Source organism: Pipistrellus kuhlii, unplaced genomic scaffold (genome assembly GCF_014108245.1).
Source record: "Pipistrellus kuhlii isolate mPipKuh1 unplaced genomic scaffold, mPipKuh1.p scaffold_m20_p_2, whole genome shotgun sequence".
Lineage (NCBI taxonomy): Eukaryota > Metazoa > Chordata > Mammalia > Chiroptera > Vespertilionidae > Pipistrellus > Pipistrellus kuhlii.
Genome location: NW_023425515.1, coordinates 47,577,950 through 47,603,897, shown reverse-complemented (window position 1 = coordinate 47,603,897; position 25,948 = coordinate 47,577,950). Strand labels below are relative to the sequence as shown.

Genomic DNA, 25,948 nt, shown 5'->3' with positions numbered 1-25,948 from the left:
CTCAAAATTCCAAGTGGCTTTCTGCGTAGTTTAAATTTTCTCGTTGTGCTTTTCCAAATAGTCCAATTCAACCAGGAGCAGGTGGGACCGTAATGAAAACATCAAAAGGAAATAGTGGTGTTGCTTCACGAAGGGCCTTTTCATCGGCAGCGGTTGTGTGGGCTTCCATAGCCTGCAGTGTCTCCTAGAGAAATAAAATAATACCTTCTTGGCCTGACAAGTTGGCCTTGGCTTGCCTCCAGCTGGTGTTCCTTTCCCTCCCGGCTTCCCTGGGATAGATCCCTTTATGTGCCCATGAGCCTGGGCCAGCAGCTTTTGGACTTAACTGATTGATTGGGCAAGGACTTGACACAATCTTACCCCTCCTGAGACTGCAAAGTCACATGGTGCCAACAGGTGGCGCTGCCTCACACAAAAGCACTCTGCCCAAGGGATCCAAAGATCCACTTGAGGGACCATTAAATGTGTAATTGCTGGAGCGGGCATGCTCACGGGCATAGCACTGCCACCTAAAGGCAAGGGGGCAAATTTCCACTGACACTACCGTGACCATCCCAAGAATAGCCATTTCAATACCATAACAGTAGGAAGACAAAAATCTTCGCGTACACAGTCCTTGAAATGCAATATGTTCCATTTTCAGAAAAACTCAACTGTGTGGCTCTTATTCTTTTTCTGTCACCTCAGGCCTGTGAAAACTTGAACCTAGATCAGCACTGGCCCTGGTCTAGACTCCAGGAACCCTGCTCTGGGCAAGGATCCCCCAAGTTCAAATTTCTGTGAAAATGAATTTGCTTCAAATGATGAGTACCTTTGTGTTCCCATTGTGCACTGGGACACACAGGCTTCCCTCCACTCAGGCTGAGTGGAGCAGCGAGCCTTTTAAGCGGAGTCATCTCTCTTAAAAGCACATCATTGCTCTTATTCTCATTTTCTGTCTCCTTTTGTCTATCAAGTCAGAAAACTCACCATTTCTTTTTTCTTTTTTTTTTTTTTGTTAAATATACTTTATTGATTTTTTTACAGAGAGGAAGGGAGAGAGATAGAGTTAGAAACATTTATGAGAGAGAAACATCAATCAGCTGCCTCCTGCACACCTGTCCCTACTGAGGATGTGCCCACAACCAAGGTACATGCCCTTGACCAGAATCGAACCCGGCATCTTTCAGTCCGCAGACCGACGCTCTAAAAACTCACCATTTCACACCATGGCTTCATGGTCCAGGCCTGCCCCACTCGCCAGGACCACATGACAAACCACCCCTAACCCACAAGCAAAGCACAAAGGATGGGTGCTGGCTTTGCTAACGTCAGCCCGGAGCCAGTTTGCACCGCCAAGCTTTGCACTTGCAACTCCCTCCACCTGCCATGTTCTCCTGCCCTCACCTGCCTGGCGCATGCCCGTTCCCCATCCAGTCAGCACAGCGTCACCCCCTCGGGAGCCACCTCCTCTGCTCTCAGGGCACCTGGCACGCAATGGCCTGGGGGCACTCATCTTCTGTGATGCCAGGCTGCTGGGGCAAAAACTGCCCACTCGTATCCCCCCTCAGGGCCTGACACAGAGGGGTCCGATGCCTCCTCGCTGATTGGATTCTCCACATTGGCAAACCAACCCGTCAGCTTTTGTGTCGTCCTCCCTTAAGATCTTTTCAGTAACCCAGGAAATTCTGGCAAAAGCTAGCAGGCTGATTTTTTTTTTTTTTTTTAAGATTTCAATTTTTACTTCTTTTGTTAATGCTCAGCCAAGGGTATTCTTTCCTATTGATTTTTAGACTGGAAGGGGGGGGGGGGGGGTAAAGACAGAGAAACATCCATTGGTCGCCTCCTGCAAGTGCCCTGACCTGGGGCCAGGGATCAAACCTGCCACCCAAGGTACGTACCCTTGACTGGAATCCAACCTGGGACCCTTTAGTCCTGGGGCTGAGCTCTAACAACTGAGCAACCAGCTAAGGCTAAGTGAGAAAAACAGCAGGAAACCCTGGGGTCTGGAGAGCTGTGTCTGACAAGAAAAGTGCATTGGGTTTCCTGATCCCCTGAAGGACCAGATGCTTTCTGGAATGGATTACCTCTGCCATCATTTACAAAAAGAAAAAATCCAAAACTTTTTTTTTTTTTAAATAGAGTCGAAAGCATCCATGATCTGTAAAATACAAATTGATTTTTATTTTTTTTTAAATAAGGGGGGCCCTAGCCAGTTTGTCTCAGTGGACAGAGCAATGGCCTGTGGAGTGAAGAGTCCCAGGTTAGATTCTGGTCAAGGGCATGGACCTCAGTTACAGACAGGACTCCTGGCCTTGGTCGGGACACTTGCAAGAGGCAACCAATTGCTGTTTCTCTGTCTCTCCCCCTTCCTTCCACGCTCTCTAAAAGTCAATGGGGAAATATGCTCGGTGAGGATTTAGAAAAGAAAAAAGGAGCCCTGGTTAATCTGGCTCAATGGATAGAGCATCGGCCCACAGACTGGGATCTTGGGATTGACTCTGATCAGGGGCATGGACTTCGGTTGCAGGCTCGATACCCAGGTTGGAGCAGGCAACCAATTGATGTGTCTCTCACGTCGATGTTTCTCTCTTCCCCCTTCCTTCCACTCTCACTGAAAATCAATGGAGAAAATGTGAAAATGAACAACATAATAAGGGGAAATGCAAAAAAACCACCCTGTATACAGAGTTGTGGTCAGGGTATAATGTAAGCTATTGATCGGTAGAGAAAGGCAAGAGCATGGAGAAATAAAACGTATAATGAATACCATTTACTGATACTTACCATGGTCTGTGTACTAGGCACAATGTTCTATCCAACCGACCTCACTTAACCCTCCGACCGTTCTATAAAGCAGGAATTACTCCCCCAGTTTATAAGCTCAGAAAGGTTAAGTAACTTTCCCAAGATCAAACAGCTGAGAATGGAACCCAGGTTACTTAATACTAACTTTTCCCTTTTATGTCACATTTGACTACATTTTAAAAATCTCAGTTAAACATAATTTAATTCCTTTCTTGGTGAATCTGAAGGCTCCGGGGCTCCCAAGCTTCACAGCCCACCACATAGACCAACCTGGGGCCAGACACACAAAGACCACCCTGAAGGGCCTTTGTTGTTTTTTTAAAAAATATATATATATTTTTATTGATTTTTTACAGAGAGGAAGGGAGAGGGATGGAGTTAGAAACATCGATGAGAGAGAAACATCGACCAGCTGCCTCCTGCACACCCCCAGGGGGATGTGCCCGCAACCAAGGTACATGCCCTTGGCCGGAATCGAACCCGGGACCCTTCAGTCCGCAGTCTGACGTTCTATCCACTGAGCCAAACTGGTTTTGGCCCTTTGTTGTATTTTTAACAACCTAAGCCATCGTCTCCCCTCATGATTTACCTCTCTTCTTAAAACTCAGGGAATAGGGTAAAGCTCAGAGGACTAATTGCTTTGATCTAGTCATTTCCTAAAAACCAATCAGAAACAGCTTAATCATCAAACTTTTTTTAAATGGGCCAAGGGTAGTAATAGGTAACTCATAGGAAATATAAATGGCCTACGTTTTTTTGTTTGTTTTTTTAATGTTCAGTCATTCGTTTGGGAAATGCAGATTGAAGCTATAGAGACACATGCATTTTTCACCTGTTGGACTGGCTAAAACCAGAAAACTCCACAACCGCTCTCACACCCTGGTGGCTGTGACTGCTGGAACCAGCCCTTCTAAAGAGAGCAATTCAGCGAGACCCATCATTACTGCACACATTCTCCCACGCAGGAGTCCCATTCCTGGAAACTCATCCTTCAGCCGGAGGTGAAAAATAACCCGCATATGCTGTTTATTGCAGCAGAGGTTGCAATTGCAAAGGATTAGAAACAACCAAAATATCCCTTCATCAAAAGGGGCCTGGTTAGATTGTGGTATATCCATACACACAGGGCCCCCCCAACCAAGGTCAGTGACACTTTCTCAGTGGCTAGGGAACTCTTCAAAATACTGTTAAGCCGAAACTGGTTTGGCTCAGCGGATAGAGCGTCAACCTGCAGACTGAAGGATCCCAGGTTTGATTCCGGTCAAGGGCATGTACCTTGGTTGTGGGCACGTCCCAGTATGAGGTGTGCAAGAGACAGCTAATTGATGTTTCTTTCTCATCGATGTTCCTAACTCTCTATCCCTCTCTCTTCCTCTCTGTGAAAAATCAATAAAATATATATTTTTAAAATACTGCTGAGTGGGACACACACACACACACACACACACACACACACACACGAGAAACTGATGATCAGATCAGCTTAGGAGGAGCGGGGCAGGTGGTAGCTGTGGTGGGAGACTTCACTGTATACTCTTCAGTACCTTTTGAATTTTGAGCCATGTGAAGTATCAGGTAGTCAGAAACACAAAATTAAAATATTAAAATATTTATCCACATTGAAGCCTTGCTTGTTACTGCAGTTTCTGGCTGAGCCCAGCGAATGCAGTTACTGCACTCTCTCCTGCAGTAGATCCTGCCTTACGCATCTGCAGCAAAAACACGTGGACTGTGAGCCAGCGGGGGCTCTGCCCCTCCGCCAGATCAGGAAAGGGAGAAACCCTTAGGTCCACCAGCCCTGCACTTCCTTCCTCTGCCCACAGGTGGCGCTCTGAGGCCTGCTGCCATGGCCAGATGGCGGCGCCTAGGAGCACCCTGAGGCCTCGGGCGGCTGACCAAGAGGCAAAGACACAGGCAGGCACAAGGAAGTAACATAAAATAGAAACTAATTTTATTTCTCTGGAAGAAGCAGGTATCCGTAGCTGGGGCAGCGACTTTGGCGACAGAGACGGGTGGGAAGAGGGAACAGCGCAGGGAAAGAGCTGGGTGGGAGGAAGCTCAAGTATCCCTCCTGGGAAGCTACCCCTTTGGTCTCCTTCCAACCTGGGGCCGTGGGCCCTGGTCCCTGCCAGAGAACGGCTGGCACCGATGCCCTCTTCCTGGGCCGCTGCAGGCTATCTCCAGGCACAGGATCCTGAGAGCAGCCAAGTCCCAAAACACTGTCTACGGCGAGGCCACCGTCACTCCTGTCCGACACCCCAGAACCCAGGGGCTCTCTGGTCCCAGCCGCATGCTCGTCCACCTTTCAGGGTGGCCAACACACCCTCCCGCCCAAGGCCTAGCCCGGCTTCCCCCTGGGCAGGGCGTGGGGACACACTCCAGCGGCAGCCCCATCAGGGTGGATGCACCAGAGGCACGCCAGCCGCAGGCCTGCTGAGGCCACCCCCGTGCGAGCCTTCACAGCAACGTCTTGCACCTCGGCCCGGGCCCGTGGGCTGAACTGAAGTCGCTGGGATGGTGCTGGGTGAGCGAGGGGCAGGCGAGGCGGGGCTCCCAGCCGCCTGCTGCCTCAGCCTGGCTCTGCCAGTGGGTGTCCGCAGGTTCTCCAGGCCTGGGAGGGCCTCTCCCCACCCCCGTCAGACGGACAGGCTCAAGTGATTTCTTCAGGGCACATGTCCTGGCTCTCCAGACAGCTCAGCGCCTAAAGGAGGAAAAACAACCAGAAAACCCGTCCATCAACTGTGCCCAGTGCAAAGAGCGTGCTCAGAGCGAGCGTGTGCCCGGTGAAGGAGTGTGCCCAGTGCAAGAGTGTGCCTAGAGTGAAAGGGCATCGCTGTGCCAGGCAAATCGGTTGAAAACTGGTAGTTCTAGGCAATAATTCTGGAGCTTATCCTGGGTGCCTTTTTTCTTTACTTGAAGGAACTGAAATGACTCAGTCAGCGTCATTCCAACACAGACGAGGGCGCTGAGAGGTGGGGACACCTGTGTAAGCTGACGCGCCGTGAACGGGCACTAGGGTCCAACCCCAACTGTCTGCTGCCACAGCCCAACTGCTCTGAAACCCCACATCCCACCCGCGCCTCCCACAATGCCGCTGGAATTTACCCATCCCACCCCTTTTTAACTTTATAAAACTCATGTACATATCTATACTACATACTGCTGTATGTTATTTTTATAACTATTATTCTATTATATATAGTACACTAGAGGCCCAGTGCACGAAATTCGTACACAGAGGGGCGGTGTGACTCGCCCAGGCCTACCGCTCTCAAAGTGGACTTACTTTGTCGACTCAATCAGAAAGGCCAAAATCTAAAATGCAAGTCTAAATGCGGGCCGACAATGGTTTTTTGAACAGTCATAACTGTCTTTGTGGATACGGAACGCAGCGGAGTGCAGTGAATACAACGCGGGGTGCAGGCCACTCTGCCAGCCTGGGGACCCCGGGGCCTTGTGTTTGACACATGTGCCTTATGGGATTGAGCCTAAATGAGCAGTCAGACATCCCTCTCACAATCCAGGACTGCTGGCTCCCAACCGCTCACCTACCTGCCTGCCTGCCTGATTGCCCCGATTGCCTGCCAGCCTGATCACCCCCTAACCACTCCCCTGCCAACCTGATCGCTGCCTAACTGCTCCCCTGCTGACCTGATTGCCCTTAACTTCCCTCCCCTGCCAGCCTGGTCATCCCTAACTGTCCTTCCCTGCAGACCTGGTCCCCCCTACCAACTGCCCTCCCCTGAAGGCCTGGTCACCCCCAACTGCCCTCTTCTGCTGGTGTGTTCATCCCTAACTGCCCTCCCTTGCAGGCCTGGTCCCCCCCAACTGCCCTCTTCTGCTGGTGTGTTCATCCCTAACTGCCCTCCCTTGCAGGCCTGGTCCCCCCCAACTGCCCTCCCTTGCAGGCCTGGTCCCCCCCAACTGCCCTCTTCTGCCGGCGTGTTCATCCCTAACTGCCCTCCCTTGCAGGCCTGGTCCCCCCTAACTGCCCTCCCTTGCAGGCCTGGGTCCCTCGCAATTGCCCTCCCCTGCTGGCCTGATCGCCCACAACGGTCCTCCCCTGCCAGCCATCTTTGACCACATGGGGGCAGGTCTTTGACCACATGGGGGCGGCCATCTTGTGTGTTGGAGTGATAGTCAATTTGCATATTACTATTTCACTAGATAGGATATACCTACGGTATTTACAGAAAAGTAATGGACTTTTTTTGATTACACATTCCTTTAAAAAGGCACTCACGCTCTAAGTGTTACTTTGAACTATGAGGTGCAGAGGTGAGAAATACCTATTTAAATCCCTGGGTCCTAAACAGGTCGTTCCCCCCCCCCCCCCCAGTGGCTCAGGGTGCTGGAGGGCGCCCCGGGAAACAAAGCTCAGAAAACAGAGGGGCTCCGACGTCCTCTTCCACTCGTTAGCTCATCTGAACCACGAGGCTAAACGTCTACGCGAAGGCCCTTCGGAGAAACTGCTTTTGCCGCGAACCGCCTGCGTCCTGGGACTGGGCCCGCCTCCTCCTCCGCTGGGGACCTGTGCCCCGCCCCCTGCTGTGTGGCTGCGGACACCCCTCGGGAACGGGTGTGTGTGTGTGTGTGTGTGTGTGACAGGGAAGGGGCCGCTCACTTGTGGTGGGCGGGCCCACAGGAGCCCAGGAGGTGGCAGCCGGCCTGCTCCAGGTTCCAGTCGAACATCTCCAGCACTTTGTGGCACTCGCCCCGCGGCCGCAGGCCCAGGCCAAAGAGCTGCTCCACCTGAGGGCAGAGGGCAGTGCGTGGGACACGCGGGGCCACGGGAGCCAGACAGGGTGGGGCAGAGGAGAGCCAGGGGGCGGGGAGGGGGGGCGAGCAGCGGAGCCGGTCCTCAGGGTCCCTGAAAACCAGAGCGGGCAGGCGGTCGTGGTACCTTCAGATACTGGGCAGCCCTTTGCACGTTCCAGCTGTGGCTCTGCAGGGCCGCCTGGCACTCCTCTGTGGTCACCCCATGCACCATGGCCTGCAGCTGGGCACACCCGCCCCCGGTCAGCACCCGCGGGGCCCATTCCCCCGGGCCCCTCGGGCTCCCGCCCCGCTCACCGGACAGCCAGGCCCGATGCTCACCATCTGGATCTTATCCGTCGGCCGTACGACCTCCGGCCCGTCCCCCGGGCAGCCCCTCTGTGACGGCCAGGCGGCGGCCCTCGGGGCAGGCGGCCGGACCCCCGGGTTGCTGTTGTTGGCGGAGAAGTTGGCCTTGGGGTCCGGGGCGGCCTGGGGCATGGGCCGAACGGTGGCGGTGGGGGCGGCGGGGGCCGGCGCGCTGGGCGGGGGCAGCAGGGGCGCGGGCAGGGGCGCGGGCTCCTCGGGGCTCTGCGCCTCCCGCAGGAAGCGCCGGTAGCGCTCCAGGTAGGGCGGGCGCTCGGGCAGCAGGTAGTAGTGGGTGCTGCTGACCTTCTTGCCGTCGCGGACGATGGGCAGGATGCAGGGCCCGGCCCGGGGGCCCGGCGCCTGGATCACCTGGGGGGTGGCGTACTTGGGGTCCGAGGCGAAGCTCTGGGTGGTGGGCATGGCCTTCCCGGGCGAGCTGGAGAGCCGGGGCGGCAGCGGGGAGCCGCCGCGCGGCACCAGGGGGCTGGGGGTCCTGGAGCCCTGAGGGGACAGGGGCTCCCGGGGAGGCACCCGGGGCGGGGAGGCGGGGCCGGGCCACCACGCCGCCGGCTCCTCCTCGCCCGAGGGGGCGGGGGACAGCTCCCCGCCGCGCAGGCGCGCGGGCCGCGGGGGGATGGGCACCCGGGGGGGCACCTGGGGCTTGTCCTCGCCCGCGGGGCTGGGCGCGAGGGCCCGCGGGCCGGCGGGCACCTGCAGCCTCAGCATGCACTCCCGCTGCAGGGCCTGGAAGATCTCCGCGGTCTGGGCCGAGCTGGGGGGCCGGCCGCCGCCCTGGGGCGGGAGGAACAGGTTGTCCTCCAGCGGGGCCGGGAGCCGCGGCGGCGCGGGCGCGAAGCCGTCGCTGGCGTCGCCCGGGGCGGCCCCCGCGCCCGCCGGGGCGCCGTTGATGGAGCAGACCTCGAAGTCGTCCTCGTCCTCGTCCTCGTCCTGCGCCACGTCGTCGTAGGCGGGCGGCGGGGGCAGCGGGCGGGCGTCCCAGTCCACCACGGGCGTGGGGTGCAGCGGCCGGGGCAGCGCCCGCGTGGGGCTCTGCGGCGGCGTCCTGTCCAGCAGGGAGCAGGCGTCCATGGCCAGCCGTGCCAGTGAGGGCGTGCGGGGCCGCGGGGCCGGCTCCTCGCCGAAGTCGATGAGGGTGACCTCGGCGGCGCCGCCCCCCCCGCGGCCGGTCTTGGTGCCCGACACGCGGGCCGAGGGCTTGGCCAGCCACAGCCCGCGGGGCAGGCCCGGCTTCCGCACGCCCAGCCTCTTGGAGTCGCTGGACAAGGGGTCTTGGTCCTCGCTCACGGGGTCGTAGGCTGGTTCTGCGGCAGACGGGAGACCGGACGGGGAGGCGGCATCAGGCGGGGGCACGGGGGAGGTGGGGTGCGGGGAAGGAGAGCCCAGGGTCCCCCACCCGCTCCCCCGGGAACTGGCCCTCGGCTGCCAGATTCTCAGCGCACAGCAGTGCCATTCAGACGGGAGGGCAAAGCCTGCTCTGGACGCGGCCAGCCCTCTCTGCAGGGGCGGGTGAGCCCCTACCCCCCCAGCTGGAGCAAGGGACCCCCACCCTCACCTGCCTCTGATGCCCCTCCATCCACACAAGACCCCAAATGCCCCAGCCCCTGGTTAGCAGCCCCTCTCCCTCCCCGTTTCCACACCATTAGTGCAGGCGGGGGTGGGGGTGGGGGTGGGGAGCAACCTCTCACCCCCACTAAGAGCAGCAGGAGCCCCTGGCCCGCCATCCTGAGTGCCCCGCCTCTGCCGGCTGCAGAGGCTGCAGAGGGCGTGAGGCAGGCCAGGCAGGGGGAGAGGCAGAGGGAGGCACCAGGACCGCAGGCCTGCACTAGAAGCCCTGGCTTTTTTTTTTGGGGGGGGGGGGGAGGAATGGGGGGGTTGAAAGGAGAGGCGGGCATGCTGGGCCGGGTCAGCAGCCAAAGCTCACGGCACGCTCCCTTCCCCTCCCGCCCAGCCAGCCGCAGGGCCGTACCTTCCAGGAGAGGAGGGAGGAGAGGACAGAGGGAGAGGGGGCGGGGGCCGAGGCGCCGAGAGCGGCCCCACTTACTCTGCGCGAAGATGGCAGGCTGAGGTGGGCGAGGCGGACGCTCCCCTGCAGGAAGGGCCATGCACAGGGGAGAGGGGGCAGAGCAGGACGGACAGAGGACAGGGAGGGGGCAGAGCCGGGCAGAGAGCAGAGGGCGGAGAAAGAGAGAGAGAGCGAGCAGTGACTAGGGGCCCGTGGATGAGGCACTCGGCACGATGGGAAGCAATGGGGCGGCAGGAAGGGGGCTGGTCCGGAACGCCAGGCCCAGGATCCAGGGGGTGGATGAGGCTCCGGGCCAAGATGAAGCCCGGGGGGGGGTGGTTTGGCTCAGGAGAGGAGAGGGGGTGAGAGTGTGTGAGGAAGGCCGGGCTCCGAGCGCGGCGAGGAGGGGGTGAGGAGCTCCGGCGGCCGATACGGCGCTGACCCAGGGGCCACCAAGGCGGACACGGCGGCCTCCCGCCTCCCACCCCACACCCAGCGGAGCCAGGACACGGCGGCGGTCCCCGCAGTGCTGACCCCCATCACGGAGCCGGCCGGCCGGCTCAGAGCGGACCTGTGAGCGAGGGGACGCCAGGGAGCGGGGGCTCTTACTTTTCACCCTGCCCAGGTGCTGGGTGGGGCGGGGGGCGCTCAGTTCCACGCTCAGCAGGTCCGGAGGGTCCATGGGGTTCCCCAGGTACAGTCTGCGGGGAGAGCACGGGGTCAGGAGGGCGCCGGCGAGGAGTGTGGCCGTGAGGACCCTCTGGGGGAGCTGCCGGGGCCAGGCCCGCCTCCACCAAGCCCTGCGGACCTGGGTCTGCGGCACACGGCTCTGGCTCCCGGCAGCTCCCTTCGGGAGAGCCGAGCTGCACCCCGGGGTGGGTGCTGTGGCAAGAGGGCAGGGAGAGGACTCCTGGCCGCGAGTCAAACGTCTAGGACTGTCGGGGCTCCAACAACACCCTACAAGGGCAGAGCTGGCCCTGCGCAGCCCCCACAGCGCCCCAGCCCACACCCGCAGCCACCTGCTGGCACGCTGTCTTCTCTCCTGCCAGGCCCGGGGCATCCGGCCACGTCCCCGGTCAGGGTGGGCAGGAGACATCCTTCTGCCCCACTGCCAGGGCGGGCCCTCACCCCTGTGCCGACTGTCAGATCTGGGACTTAGTCACCGGGGCTGACGAAAGCCCGGAGGAATGGGGCGGGGCTGGCAGGGCTGGCAGGGCCCGCCGGGAGCAGGGCAGAGGGCGCCGGCCCCACGGGAGGGAGCTGTGCTCTCCTGCCCCAACCCTCCAGCCCTCACCGGGCTCTGTGAGCGAGACACACACACACACACACACACACACACACCCCGCCCTCACCGGGCTCCTGTAAGCGACACACACACACACACACACACACACACCCGGCTCTCACTGGGCTCTGTGAGCGACACACACACACACACACACACACACACACCCGGCCCTCACCGGGCTCCTGTGAGCGACACACACACACACACACACACACACACACCCGGCCCTCACCGGGCTCTGTGAGCGAGACACACACACACACACACACACACACACGGCCCTCACCGGGCTCTGTGAGCGAGACACACACACACACACACACACACACACACCCGGCCCTCACCGGGCTCTGTGAGCGACACACACACACACGCACCCGGCCCTCACCGGGCTCTGTGAGCGAGACACACACACACACACACACACACACCCAGCCCTCACCGGGCTCTGTGAGCAAGACACACACACACACACACACACACACACCCCGGCCCTCACCGGGCTCTGTGAGCGAGACACACACACACACACACACACACACACCCGGCTCTCACCGGGCTCTGTGAGCGAGACACACACACACACACACACACACACACACGGCCCTCACCGGGCTCTGTGAGCGAGACACACACACACACACACACACACACACACACCCGGCCCTCACCAGGCTCTGTGAGCGAGACACACACACACACACACACACACCCGGCCCTAACCGGACTCTGTGAGCGAGACACACACACACACACACACAACACACACACACACGGCCCTCACCGGGCTCTGTGAGCGAGACACACACACACACACACACACACACACAGCCCTCACCGGGCTCTGTGAGCGACACACACACACACACACACACACACACACAGCCCTCACCGGGCTCTGTGAGTGAGACACACACACACACACACACACACACACACACACGTAGTGTTCCGGTGTGGGGAGCATGGAGCTGAGGGGTCTGCCTCGTCAAGTCCCTCGGGGCAGCACGTGCCAGAGGCGCCCGCGGTCAGAGGCCAGAGGTCAGAGGCGCCCGCGGTCAGAGGTCAGAGGCGCCCGCGGTCAGAGGTCAGAGGCGCCCGCGGTCAGAGGCCAGAGGCGCCCGCGGTCAGAGGCCAGAGGCGCCCGCGGTCAGAGGTCAGAGGCGCCCGCGGTCAGAGGTCAGAGGCGCCCGCGGTCAGAGGTCAGAGGCGCCCGCGGTCAGAGGTCAGAGGCGCCCGAGGTCAGAGGTCAGAGGCTCCCGCGGTCAGAGGTCAGAGGCGCCCGCAGTCAGAGGTCAGAGGCGGTCCCGGGCAGCAGGGGCTGGAGGCCTGGTAGGAGGAGCTTCGAGGGAGCCCTGGGGCGGGGCCCCCAGGAAGTGACTAATTGTGCTGCTCTGCTTCCCCAGGGACCTGTCCTCTCACTTAAGGAGCGCCCCCCCCAGGTGAGCTCTGAGCCCTGCGGTCGCCGCACTCACTCGTCGATCTTGTCGGGGAAGCCCCAGCAGTGGCGGGGGTCGCTGTCGCCATGGCCGGTGTGGATGAAGCTGTTCTGCAGGGGCTGGCTGATGTCCTGGGCCGACAGGCCGGCCACGGAGGTCACCACGTGCCGGGGGAAGGGCCCCACGCACAGCGTCCGCGTGTTCTGCCCGCGCCACCAGTAGTGCTCAGCCCTGCCGGGGGGTGAAGGACGCGGTCAGCACCAGGCGCGGCGGGCGGGCCGCCATCGCCTGCCTCCTCCCCGCAGCCCCCACGACCACACCCCGCACGGGGCCTGGCTGTTTGCACACAGCCTTCCTCTGAGCCACCTCGGTGAGTCACCTGGCTCTTCCTAGACGTCACAGTAACAAAGCAGGTTCCTACAAGCGACACGACCCGCCTGCTGCTGCCAGGACGATCGAGGAAGACCCGGGATTCAAACCCGCTGTCAGTCTGTGACCCGGGGCCCTTCTCCCACCCGGTCGCCTCGCCCGCCTCCTCCCGGCGAGGCCCGGGCTCCGGTCCTTTGCTCGCCGCCCGGCGTCGCTCTCGAGCCCCGTACCAAGAGTCCTCAGCTTCAGGGGCCCACGGGAGCGCCCTGGCAGCCCACACTCACCTCACCCGTTCCCACGTGCCCAGTGCCTCCGCCCGCCCCCGGCCGGGCTGCGGGACCTCGCCCTTGCCCCATCCTCCTCCTTGGAGGAGCTCCACTCCTGTCCTAAGCCAGGACCCCCGGCACCTCGCTCTGACCTCTGACATCTGACCTCAGACACGAAACCTGGCGGGCAGCCTAAGCCTCCTGGGAGGTGGGGGGGGAGACAGGCAGAGAACAGAGCGCCCTCCTGGACACCTCACACCCCAGTAAGCCACAGGCCCTAAGGCTCCTGCCTCTGCTGCCGACCACCCACCCCGAGGACGTGGGCGGAGCCGGGGCTGAGGCAGACGGGGGACAGCAGCCGCTGCTGTGGCTGTGGCGGACGCGTGTGGCGCCGAGCTGCAGGCTCTCGCCGTCACCCCCACCCATACGCCACCTGTCCACGGCCAGGCCAGGCGTGTGGAGGAGTCTCCTCCGAGGGCGGCTGGAGCGGGGACCGGAGGCTGGGAGGAGGCGGGGAGGCCCGGCACCTGGGCCCTCCCCGGGGAGGGGACGCCACCAGCCGGGGCGGCATGGCCCCGCACGCGAGTCCCAGAGACCCAGACCCAAGGCGACCCCATGAGCTGACAGTCCTCGGGGAGCCGAGAGGTGAGGGGAGGGATGGGAGCCCAGCCTCCTGGCCAGCACAGCGCTGACCGGCCACCAGACCCAGCCCTGTGCTCACCACCCTGCCCGCCGGGCGGGGAGGCAGGAAGGGAAGGAAGGAGCGAGGACAACACCCGGGAAGGAAGAAAGCGATCCGAAAATAGCGGGCCTCCGAGGAGAAGCGCTCCCCACCCGGCCGACGGGGGCGGGCGCCTGGGAGAGGGTGGCAGCGTGCCTGGCACCGGGCCCTGCTGCTCCCCCAACACGGGCTGGCTCCCCAGGCTCTGCGGGCTCCACAGAGCCCCCTCAGACCCAGCAGAGCCCCCCCAGACCCAGCAGAGCCCCCTCAGACCCAGCAGAGCCCCCTCAGACCCAGCAGAGCCCCCTCAGACCCAGCAGAGCCATCCCAGACCCAGCAGAGCCCCCTCAGACCCAGCAGAGCCCCCTCAGACCCAGCAGAGCCCCCCCAGACCCGGCAGAGCCCCCCAGACCCAGCCCCGGCGGCGCTGACTCGCTCCACACGCCTGTCGGGCCCTCGCTCCCTCGGGTGAGCAGCTCGCGCAGGCGGAGGTGCAGGGCTCAGAGCCTCCGTGGGGCCTGCAGGGGCCAGGCTGGCAGAGGCCCTCGCCGTCTTTCCTTTGCCAACAAGACAAGCTCCTTCCACAGGAGCCTCATCCGGACTCACTTCGGAGAGCCCACCCCTTCATCACAGAGAGGCGAGGTGAGCACCCCCATGCCTGCTGGGCGTCCTGACACCCCCCAAAACAGCTTGTTCCTAGAGGGGAAGTCAGAGTGCAGAGTGTGTGTGAGTGTATGTGTGTGTGAGTGTGTGTGTGTGTGTGTGTGTGAGTGTGTATGTGTGGGTGTGAGTGTGAGAGTGTGTGTGTGTGTGTGTGTGAGTGTGTGTGTGTGTGTGTGTGTATGTGAGTGTGTATGTGTGGGTGTGAGTGTGAGAGTGTGTGTGTGTGTGTGTGTGTGTATGTGAGTGTGTATGTGTGTGTGTGAGTGTGAGAGTGTGTGTGTGTGTGTGTGTGTGTGTGGGAGTGTGAGAGTGTGAGAGTGTGTGAGTGTGTGTGAGTGTGTGTGTGTGTGAGTGTGTGTGTGTCTGAGTGTGTGTGTGCGTCTGAGTATGAGTATGAGTGTGAGTGTGTGTGTGTATGAGTGTGTGTATGAGTGTATGTGTCTGTGTGTGCATGTGTGTGTATGTATGTGTGATTGTGTGTATGTGTGTATGAGAGAGAGTGTGTGTGTGAGAGTGTGTGTGTATGAGTGTGTATGAGTGTGAGTGTGTGTGTGTGTGTGTGTGTGTGAAAGAGGCCCCTTGGAAATTGCACCCCAAGCACATCAGCCCAACGAGACTCAAATGAGCCTCCTGAGACAGCCATGAGCGGCCCAGGCTGGGTCACACTGTCCACGTCTCCCCTGAGGCTCAGGGGGGCTGAGGAGCCAGCAGCCCAGAGAGGACCAAGCCCAGTGCTCCCCTCCAGCCTGCTCTGGCCACACACCCCCTTCTCCTTCCACCAACAGGCCCGCGTCTCCACAGCAACAAGAGGACCGGCCCCACCACGCCATCAGTCACTGCTGCAAAGACAGACACAGAGGGGGAGTCCCTAGGGGAGGGAGGAAAGGGCCCAGTACCTCCAGCAAGAACTTTCTCCTTCCTGCTTCCTGTCAGTGTCCTGGGACAAGCAACATGTACAACAGCACCTAGCAAACCCGGGTCTGGCTACAGCGGCTACAGTGGCCCAGCCCCATCGGGAACCAGCCTCTGAAATCCCAGCCCCGGTCCCAGCCCTGGCCTCGGGTAATCCAGAAATGGCTGGCAAGTGTCGTTTAAACATTCAAACCCACCCACCCACTTCTCTCTGGTGTGCCAGGAGCCCCTGGCCCCGAGGGACAGCACAGACCTGGCCTCCTGATTCCTCCTAAAGGAATCAGAGGCTCAGGAACGAGGCCAGGCCAGGGACCTGCAGGACCTCAAAGCCTCGCCCTGTGTCCCAGTTCTGTAAACACAGAAAAGTGCCACCAGCCACCCCAGCCTCCAAACGAGACCCCCGAAAAGGAACAGGCACCGCCTGCCCAATCTAGACCAAGCCCCCAAGCGTGGCTCACACAGCATCGAGTGTCCCTCTGCCTGCTGCCCGGGACCCCGAGCAGCACTGAACCCACATACAGAATCAGAGCCGAGGACAAGGGCGTCCCCAGGCTCGGGACGAGGAAACAAATCCTGGAGGTAGCGTCTGGCAGACTCATTCAACCCGGACAGGAGAGGCCCGATAGGGAGAGCCGAGAGCCGGGCTCAGGGGAGGCAGAGAAACAGCCAGCGGCCCCCACGTACACACACAGGCCCAAAGGGACACACAGAGCAGAGCGCTCCATCCGCCCGGGTCCACGGAGACAGACAGCCCAGCGGAGACCCGGGCACTGACAGACGAGGGGGCGGAGCGGAGGCGCTGGTACCGCTGACACACAGGCCCACCCCACAGCCCCCGCGGTCCCGGCCTCCCGCCCCTCACCTCCCACCTCCGAGAAGCTCCACATCGCGGGCCCTGGAGGGAGCGCCCGGGAGCCCACACTGGCAGGCGGCGGGGAGTCTGTGACGGAAGACAGGGCAGGGCATGCCCACAGCGGCCGCCTCCTGGGAGGGGCGGTCCCCTCCTTCCTCCCCTCCTCTCCCCTCCCCTCCCTTGCTCCAGAGGTGAGCCGGGTGCCAGCCAAAGAGACACACGCCTTAGAAACACAAGGAGCTTCTGAGTCACCCCTGAGGAACACTGGGCCTGGCACACAGAACCACACGGAGGGCAGGGACGGGGCAAGTGAGGGCTTGGGGACTGCAGGGCACAGGGGGGCAGGGTCCTGGGTTCCCGGAGGTGGGAATGGCGGGAGGCCCAGACTTCTGGCTTTGCGAGCTGCCATGGACCTCCGGAGGGGCCCTCACCCCCATCTTCCTACTTCCAGAACGTTCCCCGAAAGGCCAGGCCTGTGGTCCCTCTCCTGGCTCCTCCGCTCCGCACCACAGACTGGGCTCCTTCCTGTCCCTCAGGCCTCTATCCTAGAAGCTCTCTGCTTCCCTCCACGGCCACCAGCACGCGGTGTTAATACCTGTTCCCAGACGCTGTGCCCAAGGCGACGGGCCACAGAGGAGGTGCAGGCCCCGCCCCCACACCCAGCCTGGGGCCCAGCACCAGCTCCATCACTGACTCAGCCCAGGCCCTGCCCTGCCACCCACCCCCACGTGGCACAAGGCTCAGTCACAGGCCCCGGCGCCCCACGCCTGAGGGGAAACAGCTCTGCCCCCATCCCTGCCTGCCTGAATCAGGGGAGCTGGGACCACCGGGCATCCCCTCTTTCTCCCTCCCTCCCTCCCTCCCTCCCTCCCTCCCTCCCTCCCCCCCTCCCTCCCTCCCTCCCTCCCTCCCTCCCTCCCTCCCTCCCTCCCTCCCTCCCTCCCTCCCTCCCTCCCGGCCCTCCATGCCCACCACCTCCTCCAAAGGTACCTCCACTCCTGCCCTGCCCCAGCCTGGCCCTCAGACGCCCCGAGGCTCAGATAACAGAGGATGGGGTGAGCGGTGGGTGGGGCTGCTGGTCGGGTGTGACTCAGAAGATGCTGCCTGCTCACAGGCAGGGAGGCTCGCTGCCAGGAGTGACGGGGACGGAGGCTCAGGAGCAGAGGCCCTGAGCGGGGCGCCTGGGCACAGGGGCCAGGGTGAGGGCCCAGCAGAGGACGGAGGGAGCCCTGGGGGCAGCAGTGGGGCTCAGTGGGAGGGGGAGGCTGTTAGGATGGCGTGGGGCGGCCTTGGGGTTCTGAAATGCACGCCGTTGTGTAGTTAGGAGTCCTGTCGCGCCCTACCTGGGTGGCTCAGCTGGTTGGAGCATCATCCCATACACCAAGAAGGTTTGATTTTGGCCATGGCACATACCTACATTGTAGGATTGATCCCCAGTCGGGGCAGGTATGGAAGGCAATGATTCGATGTTTTCCTCTCACATTGATGTTTCTCTCTATAAATATATTCCTCTCTCTCCAAAATCAATGAACATATTCCTTGGGTGAGAATTTAAAAAAACAAAAAAACAAACAACAAAACACGAGCCGAAACCGGTTTGGCTCAGTGGATAAAGCGTTGGTCTGCGGACTGAAAGATCCCAGGTTCGATTCCGGTCAAGGGCATGTAGCTTGGTTGGGGGCACATCCCCAGTGGGGGGTGTGCAAGTGGCAGCTGATTGATGTTTCTCTCTCGTTGATGTTTCTAACTCTCTATCCCTCTCCCTTCCTCTCTGTAAAAAAAAATCAATAAAATATATTTTAAATAAAATAAAATTTAAAAAAAACATGAAAGAGTCCTTCCCCTGGGAGGGGGTGGGTAGGGAAGGGGAGGATTAGAGGAGGGACGTTTAGGAATTCCGGAGTCTCCCGGCGTGGCCCTGACCCACACAGCCAAGGCTGGAGCGAGTGAGAAGAGGGTGCCGGAGGCGGACTTCGCAGCGAAAACCCCTCTGAGCGGTGCACCTGCAGACCCAGCCCCCAGCACTCAGAGGCAGCCCCAGCCCTGCCTCCCAGCCGCGGCACCGCTCCAGCCTCCCACGGCCTGCGCATGGCCGGGAGGACCATGGAGGCAGGGTCTTGGAGGACCTCCTGGCCAGCAGGACCTCCGCCCCGCACGCTTCACGGCGGAGCAGGTGCGGGTGCAGCCCAGGCTCCTACCTCCCCTCGATGACGGTGATGACGTCGTTCATCTGGATGTGCAGCTTGTCTGGCTCCTCGAAGTCCTGCAGGGCCCGCATGTCGGTGGGCTGGGCCTGAGGGCAGAGACCGGTCACTCCCCACGCTGGGACTGGCCCCTGCGCCCCTGCTCCGTACCCCGCCCCGCGGGCACCCGCCCTCACCTCCAGCAGGAAGTCCCGCAGGGCCACGAAGGAGGGCCGGTCCTCGGGCTTGTGGGCCCAGCACTGCGCCATGACGTTGTAGATGTCCTGGGGGCAGTCCTCGGGCCGGGGGAGGCGCTCCCCCTCCTTGTCGATCTTGTGCAGGATCTGGAGAGGGGGCGCCGCCTGAGTACAGGCACGGCGCCCCGCTCTTCAACTTCCCACCCTCCCCCGGGCCCCGAACAACGGGAGCTTTGGGCTGCCGTGCCCACACCCCAGAGCAGGTCCTGTGGGGGCAGAGTCTATCCCCAGGTCTCACTTTTTTTTAAAATATATTTTTACTGATTTTTTACAGAGAGGAAGGGAGAGGGATAGAGAGCTAGAAACATCGATGAGAGAGAAACATCGACCAGCTGCCTCTTGCACACCCCCTACCAGGGATGTGCCCGCAACCAACGTGCATGCCCCTGACCGGAATCGAACCTGGGACCCTTCAATCCGCAGACCGACGCTCTACCGCTGAGCCAAACCGGTTTTGGCTCCAGGTGGGGCTGAACAGGTGGCTGTGGCAAGGACTAGGAATGGAGGCAAGCCAGCCCCACCGGTCCCTCTCTGGATCTCTGGGGGCCCTTCTCTTGGCTCAGCGTTCCGAGAGGTCACACGGACACGGAGCCTGGGGGCCAGGACTCCAGCGGGTAAGAGCCAGTTCTCACAGGGCCAGGTGGGGGGCCAGGAATCACACCAACCCCCTCCCCACCCTGCAGGGGGCACATCCCCAGCGCCTCCCTCACCTGACTGCCATTGAGGCCAATCCAGGGCTCCTGGCCGTAGGTGAACATCTCCCACAGGGTCACCCCGAACATCCAGGTGTCGCTGGCGTGGGAGAAGGTGCGGGTCTTCAGGCTCTCCGGGGCACACCTGGCAAAGGCAGGGGTCAGACAGAGGCCTCTCCGAGCACCCCCACCCTCATCAGCCCCAGCGGGTACGAAAGGCTCCCTCAACCAATACGGTGCGGCCCCAGGTACCAGGCTCCGCGGCAGGTACCGGGGACGTGGCATGAGGAGGCAGGGCGGGGCGTCCTGACGGTGGGACACACAGACTTACAGAACATAAGGAACGCTCAGGTCTGGTACCCACAGGCGGCCCACAGCGGGACGAGGGTGAAGCCGCCAGGCCAGGAAAGCGGGGACAGGAAGACAGCCAGAGGCTCCAGGAGGAGCAGAGGGAGGAGGCAGAGCTCGGGCTGTTTTGTAATTGTGGTGGGAGGATGACAGTTTCCAGATCTGGGGCAGGATCCTAGCCTTTGGGTCATTTCAGCAGGAAGGTGTGGGCGGGAAATCTGGCCGGGGCCTGGGGAAGAGCAGATGGGTGAACACGGTCACCCCAGCTTCACACAAACGCCCCACGCGCTCCCTGGGACGCCCTCTGGCCGAGGAGGACAGACACCACGGCGGCGGCGAGGCTGGCGCGGGGAATCCCAGCAGCGCCGAGGCGCCGAGCGAGGGGGAAGCCGCTCTGGATGAAGAATCAAAGGATGGCTCACGGGACTGGAGAGCTGGCCCTGCCACCCAAAGCGGGGGGAGCCAGAGAAGGTCACTCCGAGCCTCCTATTCCTCATCTGTGAAATGGGAGCAATAACAATCATCTGCTCACTTCACAGAGCTGATCCAAGGGGGCTGCATAACAGCAGGTGACCTCGCCCTGACCGGTTTGGCTCAGTGGATAGAGCGTCGGCCTGCGGACTGAAGGGTCCCAGGTTTGATTCCGGTCAAGGGCATGTACCTTGGTTGCAGGCACATCGCTAGTAGGGGGTGTGCAGGAGGCAGCTGATCGATGATTCTTTCTCATCGATGTTTCTAAGCCTCTCTTCCTCTCCCTTCCTCTCTGTAAAAAAAACAATAAAATATTTATTTTTTTTTAAATAGGTGACTTTATAATAACCACTCAAACCAGGATGCTTGGGTACGAAAGGGGGTGCTATCCATTACTCCAGGACAATAGGCCCAGCCTAGGATGCATGATCCCTTAGGCATGGAGTCCATTACTAAGCAGGGTGACTGTACATCCTGGATGAGGAGGGTTTTCGGCCAGCGAACTAGACCGATCCCGTCCACCTCAAAGCAGGGAGACTGAGCTCCCTGGGGTGCCGGTGACCCCAGAGGGCCCCACTGGTCTCAGCACGGGCCTGGCTCACACAGGGGTCAGGGCGGGGCCGCGGTGAACATCGCTGCTCACGGAGGACAAAGTCTAGGCTGGACTGGCCCTGCCTTCCACTAGCTCTGCCTGGAACAGGCTTAGCAACCCATCTTTGTCTGGCTAACTTCTGATATTTTAGGAGCTTACTAATACCGAGTTCTGCAGAGTCTTATCCCTGAGTCTCAGTGCCCGGCACATGAAAACTCCTGAGTGAATGACTGAATGAATGAAATGCACACAGGGACAGCCCGGGCCCAGAAGAGACCAGGGCTGCTGTGGGACCCGGATGCTCTGAGCCTCGGTGTGCGGGCACCGGGGTGGGACGGGCGGGCCCGGGCTCTGGAGCCGGCAGCGCCTGCCCCTCACCAGGCGAAGGGCACCTTGCGGTGCTCCTGCATGACGTAGTGGTCGTCGTTCTGGGGCAGCGCCCGCATCAGCCCGAAGTCCCCGATCTTGACCAGGTCGCGGGCGGCCAGCAGCAGGTTGCGGGCGGCCAGGTCGCGGTGGATGAAGCGCTTGGACTCCAGGTAGCCCATGCCCTCGGCCACCTGCACGGCGTAGCGGCTCAGCGTCCCCAGGAGGAAGTGGCCCTGGTGCTTGCGAAGCCGGTCCAACAGCGATCCCAGAGGCGCCAGCTCGGTCACCTAGGCCACGGAGGAGGCGGGAGGAGCACGCGTGGCTGAGCCCGCCCGCCCTCAGCGTCCCGCCAGAGCCACCCGCGCTCGGCGCTCCTTCCCCGCCTGGCCTCGGCGGACCTCTAGGCGTCCTACAGCTTCCCCGCCTCTGTCTCCAGGCAGGGTGGGAAACGGAGGCCCAGAGGAGCCACCCGAACAGGCTCACGTTAGAAACCCCCAAGATTACACTCTGGACCCGCTCCTCCCATGGGTGTGACTCTGCCAAGGAACGCAGCATGCAGCGTGGACATGGGCGCCGGAGGACACGGTCGGTCCCGGGCTGGGCCCCTGTGAGCCCCTCTGCCACAGCAGGGTCTGGGGGGACCACATCAGGATGCCGGGGGATCTCTGGCCTTTGTCAGGATGGGAGTCACCACAGCACAGGCAGGAGACGGGGCGGGCCCGGGGCCCGGAGACCACAGCCCACTCACCATCTTCATGGGTGGCGTGAGCACCACCCCGTAGAGGCGGATGAGGTTTCGGTGGTCCAGCGAGTGCATGGCGTTGACTTCCCGGATGAAGTCGTCCAGGGCCTCGGGCTGGCTCAGCACGTCCGGCTTCAGGCACTTCACGGCCACGCTCACCTGCCCAGCGTGGAGATGGCACGGAGTCAGGACAGGCCCCGGGCCCCAGCCTGCCGAGCCAGCCCGCTCCTCCCTCCAGCTGACAGCCTGGCTTCAGATCTGCTCCTCTGGGCGGGTGAGTGTGTCACAGGTGCCCCGGCCCGGCCGGGGAAGGGCCGCTGGCTGAGCCCCCGGGCCACTCTCCGGGCCTCCCGGGCCTGAGGGAATGCCCAGATTACACAGCGACCGTTTGGTAAAGATGACCAGGGTGACGATAGGACATTAAAATGTTATAAAACAGGAAAAGTTGCCGAAACCGGTTTGGCTCAGTGGATAGAGTGTCGGCCTGCGGACTGGAAGGTCCTGGGTTCGATTTTGGTCAAAGGCATGTACCTTGGTTGTGGGCACATCTCCAGTAGGGGGTGTGCAAGAGGCAGCTGATTGATGATTCTCTCTCATCGATGTTTCTCTCTACCTCTCTCCCTTCCTCTCTGTAAAAAAAAAAAAAAAATCAATAAAATATATTTTTAAAAAAACAAACATGAAAAGTGGTTTTGGTGTAGGAGAAAAATGCTTTCAATGTAATAATACCAAACCACTAATGTATGGTGACAGAAGTCAGAACACTAGCCTTCCCCGGAGGAAGGAGACACTTGGCACAGAGGCAGGAGGGAGGCCCTGGCGGTGGGAAATGCCCGATACCAGGACCTGGGCGTGGTTCCCTGTGTGTGTGCACTGAGCTGGGCACTCAGGAGCTGCACACTTTATTATGTACATGCTATTGATCCCTCTGGGGGTGTGGGGGAACTTTAAATAAAATACCAAGAGAAAGGGCAAGACTTCAGAAGTTGTATTTAAAATTTGCATCTTAACTAAATTCGACAAAATACCTGAGGGGGAGAAGGGGAGAGAGGCAGAAATGCTGCTTCCTGACGGACGAAAGTACAACAATTTACCCCTTGTTTTTAAAGCCGTTTCCAGCCGAGACCGGTTTGGCTCAATGGATAGAGCGTCGGCTTGGGGACTGAAGGGTCCCGGGTTCGATTCCGGTCAAGGGCATGTACCTTGGTTGCAGGCATATCCCCGATAGGGGGTGTGCAAGAGGCAGCTGATCGATGACTCTCTCTCATCGATGTTTCTAGCTCTCTATCTCTCTCCCTTCCTTTCTGTACAAAATCAATAAAAATATATTAAATTTAAATATATATTAAATATATTTAAAAATATATTAAATCAATAAAAATAATTAAAACGGTTTCCAAACTTTTATGATAAGTTATCTGTGTAGCTTTAAAAAGCAGCAGCTGCCTGTGTCTGGGTAAACCTGAGGGTAGCAGAATCCAGGGCACGAACTTCTACGACCCACCCCCACCCCCTCCGCATCCCGGCCGAGGGGCCAGCCCCGTGGAGGGCAGAGAGGGGTGTCTGCCGGCCCCCGGGGGGCCTGTCTCCTCGCTGCACCCACAGGACCCCGGCCGCTCACCGTCTTCCCCGAGGGGGCGTCCCACTCGCCCCTGCGCACCACGCCGAAGGAGCCGTCCCCGAGCTTCTCCAGGAGGCGCAGGTCCTTCTCCCCGATGAGGCAGGTGAGGCTCTGCAGCGGCCCCTCCCCCGCCGGGCCCCCGGGGGCGGGCGAGGCCTTCGGGAAGGCGCTCTGCGCGTGCTGAGGGGGGAACTCGGCCTCCAGCCGCTTTCCACTGAACACCTGTGTGAGGGCGGCCAGAGGCCAGAGGGAACCCTGAGGCCACCGTCCCGTCCCAGCCGGCCCTCAGCCCGCCTCCAGATGGGTCCTGGCTTTGCCACACGGCGGGTCCAGGCGCCCTCTGGCCACACCCCCAAGATAGGAACCCAGAGCTGCAGTGCGGCCTCGGGGGGTGTGTGTGGCAGAAATGGACAGACGGGCATGTAGCTGGTGGCGACGGTGGCCCCACACCCAGCTGGGGGGCCTGGGGCAGCCCAAAGCTCCTCTAGGCACCACCTTCTACCCCATCCGTCCCTGTCTGCACCTCCTCCTGCCCAGAAGAGACGCCCGGCCCGAACCGGAGCAGATGGGCAGGAGCCTCAGGGGCCTGCCACAAACACCTCTCTGTCCGTTTTTAGCCTTGGCCCCTCTCCGGGCTGCCCATTTGGTGCTGTCTGTCTCCACCCTCCCCGGGGAGCCGGCTGCCCTTCTTCCTGCCAGCTCGGAGGATAATTTGAGCCTGAGGTTAGACTGTGAGTGTGTGTGGGGTGCAGATGGAGCAAGGCCTTGCCGGGGAAGGGCCTGGGAAGACAGCTGGGCTTCTGGAGGGGCGCCTGGAGCGAGGGCTGAGAGAGAAGGAAGACGGGAAAGAACTCTGCAGCCCAGGCTGGACGGGAAGAGGACAAAGGTCAGCGGACAGGAGGAAGGAGGCCCTGAGTGTCAGGGCTGGCCTGTCAGGTGGATCTGGCCACCCCTACAAAGCCTTGGCTTCAGGCGGCAGAGTCTGCCCAGCTGGGCCCCTGCCCCCAAACCTGGAAGAGCCTTATCTGTATGGACAGGCTCCAGCCCGAGAGCCTCTTCTGGCTGCTGCTCTGTCCTCCTCCCAGTAACTGGAAGCCCTGATGCTCGCAGACCATGTTCAGCTGACAGAACTGTGCACACGGCCGGGGAGGGGAGGGGAGCTGGCCAAGGGCAGCAGGCAGCACCGTCTCCCTGAAGACAGGCCTCCCGCCTTGAGTCCAGAGCGGTTCAATGACCGGCCCCAGAGCCTCCTGCGAGCCCACGGCAGATCCAAGACCCCGGAAACCTGGCACACAGCATGGCTTCTCCCTCCTGCCTTCACCGGCCCCACATGCTCCTTCTTCCCCAAAACCTGGGCAAGGGACCAGGACAGTGTCCCCAGAAAAGGCCACAGGATCCCAAGAGACGGCCCCTTGGCCAGATCGCAGCCAGGAAACCTCTGCCGTCCAATCCGGCCCCACTGCGCTGCCCGGCCGGCCCCCCGCCCAGCCCCAGCCCGAGGCCAGCAGTGGGGAGGGAAGGCCCTGGCTGGTTCACTTCCTCCCTCATTGTCTTCCAGACAATGGGCAGCGTTCCACTGAGTCAGCCCGGGGACTCACCACTCCACAGACCCAAATGAGGACGGGGGGGGGGGGGGGGGGGGGGGGGGGGGGAGGGGGGGGGGGGGGGGAGCCTGCGGGGGGAGAAGCTGCCGGCAAGGCCAAGTGACCAGAGGAACCCTCCACCGGCGAAGGAGAGTGGGGAAGAGGGAAGCGAAGGTGCCCCCGGTCAGTCCGCACGACCCCAGGCCTGACACCAGCCCCGACGCTCAGGCAGAACGAGGGCCCGGGTCCCGGTGTGCTTGTCAGCGGGTGCCGCTCCGGGAGCGGATGTGCAGCCACGGCAGCCACAGGCGGCTCACGTGCCGTCCTCGCGGAGACAGACACTTAGCCGGCAGCTCCACAAGTGCCGGCCCGATAAGATCCCGGAGGCGGGCCGTCTGTACAAAGTGCGAGGCTGTCCAGCCCAGGAGAGGGGGACGGTTCCCGGGACGGACCTCAGAGCGGGGCCCAGGAGGCTGCCCAGCCCCCTCACGCCTCGCCACCCACCTTGCTCATCCAGGACTTGCGCTTGCACATGGCCTTCCTCCTCTTCACAGCCTCCCACAGCCGCCGCTGGCCTGCAGGGGGGACAGGGGACCCCATGTTGGTAAGGCTCAGGCCCCCCTCTGCCTCCCGTGGTGATCCTGC

At 61.2% G+C, this 25,948-nt stretch overlaps 1 protein-coding gene across 23 annotated transcripts in view; it reads right to left on the bottom strand.

Annotated features, from left to right (window-relative positions):
• Nucleotides 1–4,716: 4,716 nt before the first annotated feature.
• Nucleotides 4,717–25,948, bottom strand: part of TNK2 (tyrosine kinase non receptor 2) — a 51,009-nt gene continuing 29,777 nt past the window's right edge. For 6 of the 23 annotated variants that reach the window (XM_036445035.2, XM_036445034.1, XM_036445037.2 and 3 more), the window contains 14 exons: nucleotides 25,808–25,878; nucleotides 23,721–23,942; nucleotides 22,106–22,258; nucleotides 21,367–21,644; nucleotides 19,596–19,722; nucleotides 18,826–18,972; nucleotides 18,644–18,738; nucleotides 12,698–12,892; nucleotides 10,544–10,635; nucleotides 9,974–10,018; nucleotides 7,885–9,233; nucleotides 7,691–7,786; nucleotides 7,412–7,539; nucleotides 4,717–5,488 (listed from right to left, as the gene is read on the bottom strand). In XM_036445035.2, the coding sequence (XP_036300928.1) occupies nucleotides 5,482–5,488; nucleotides 7,412–7,539; nucleotides 7,691–7,786; nucleotides 7,885–9,233; nucleotides 9,974–10,018; nucleotides 10,544–10,635; nucleotides 12,698–12,892; nucleotides 18,644–18,738; nucleotides 18,826–18,972; nucleotides 19,596–19,722; nucleotides 21,367–21,644; nucleotides 22,106–22,258; nucleotides 23,721–23,942; nucleotides 25,808–25,878 (3,005 nt within the window). In that variant the 3' untranslated portion in view covers nucleotides 4,717–5,481. Of the gene's footprint in view, nucleotides 5,489–7,407; nucleotides 7,540–7,690; nucleotides 7,787–7,884; nucleotides 9,234–9,973; nucleotides 10,019–10,543; nucleotides 10,636–12,697; nucleotides 12,893–18,643; nucleotides 18,739–18,825; nucleotides 18,973–19,595; nucleotides 19,723–21,366; nucleotides 21,645–22,105; nucleotides 22,259–23,720; nucleotides 23,943–25,807; nucleotides 25,879–25,948 lie in introns of those variants that run through there. The other 17 variants (XM_045583876.1, XM_036445044.1, XM_036445031.2 and 14 more) reach the window with 9 other exon arrangements.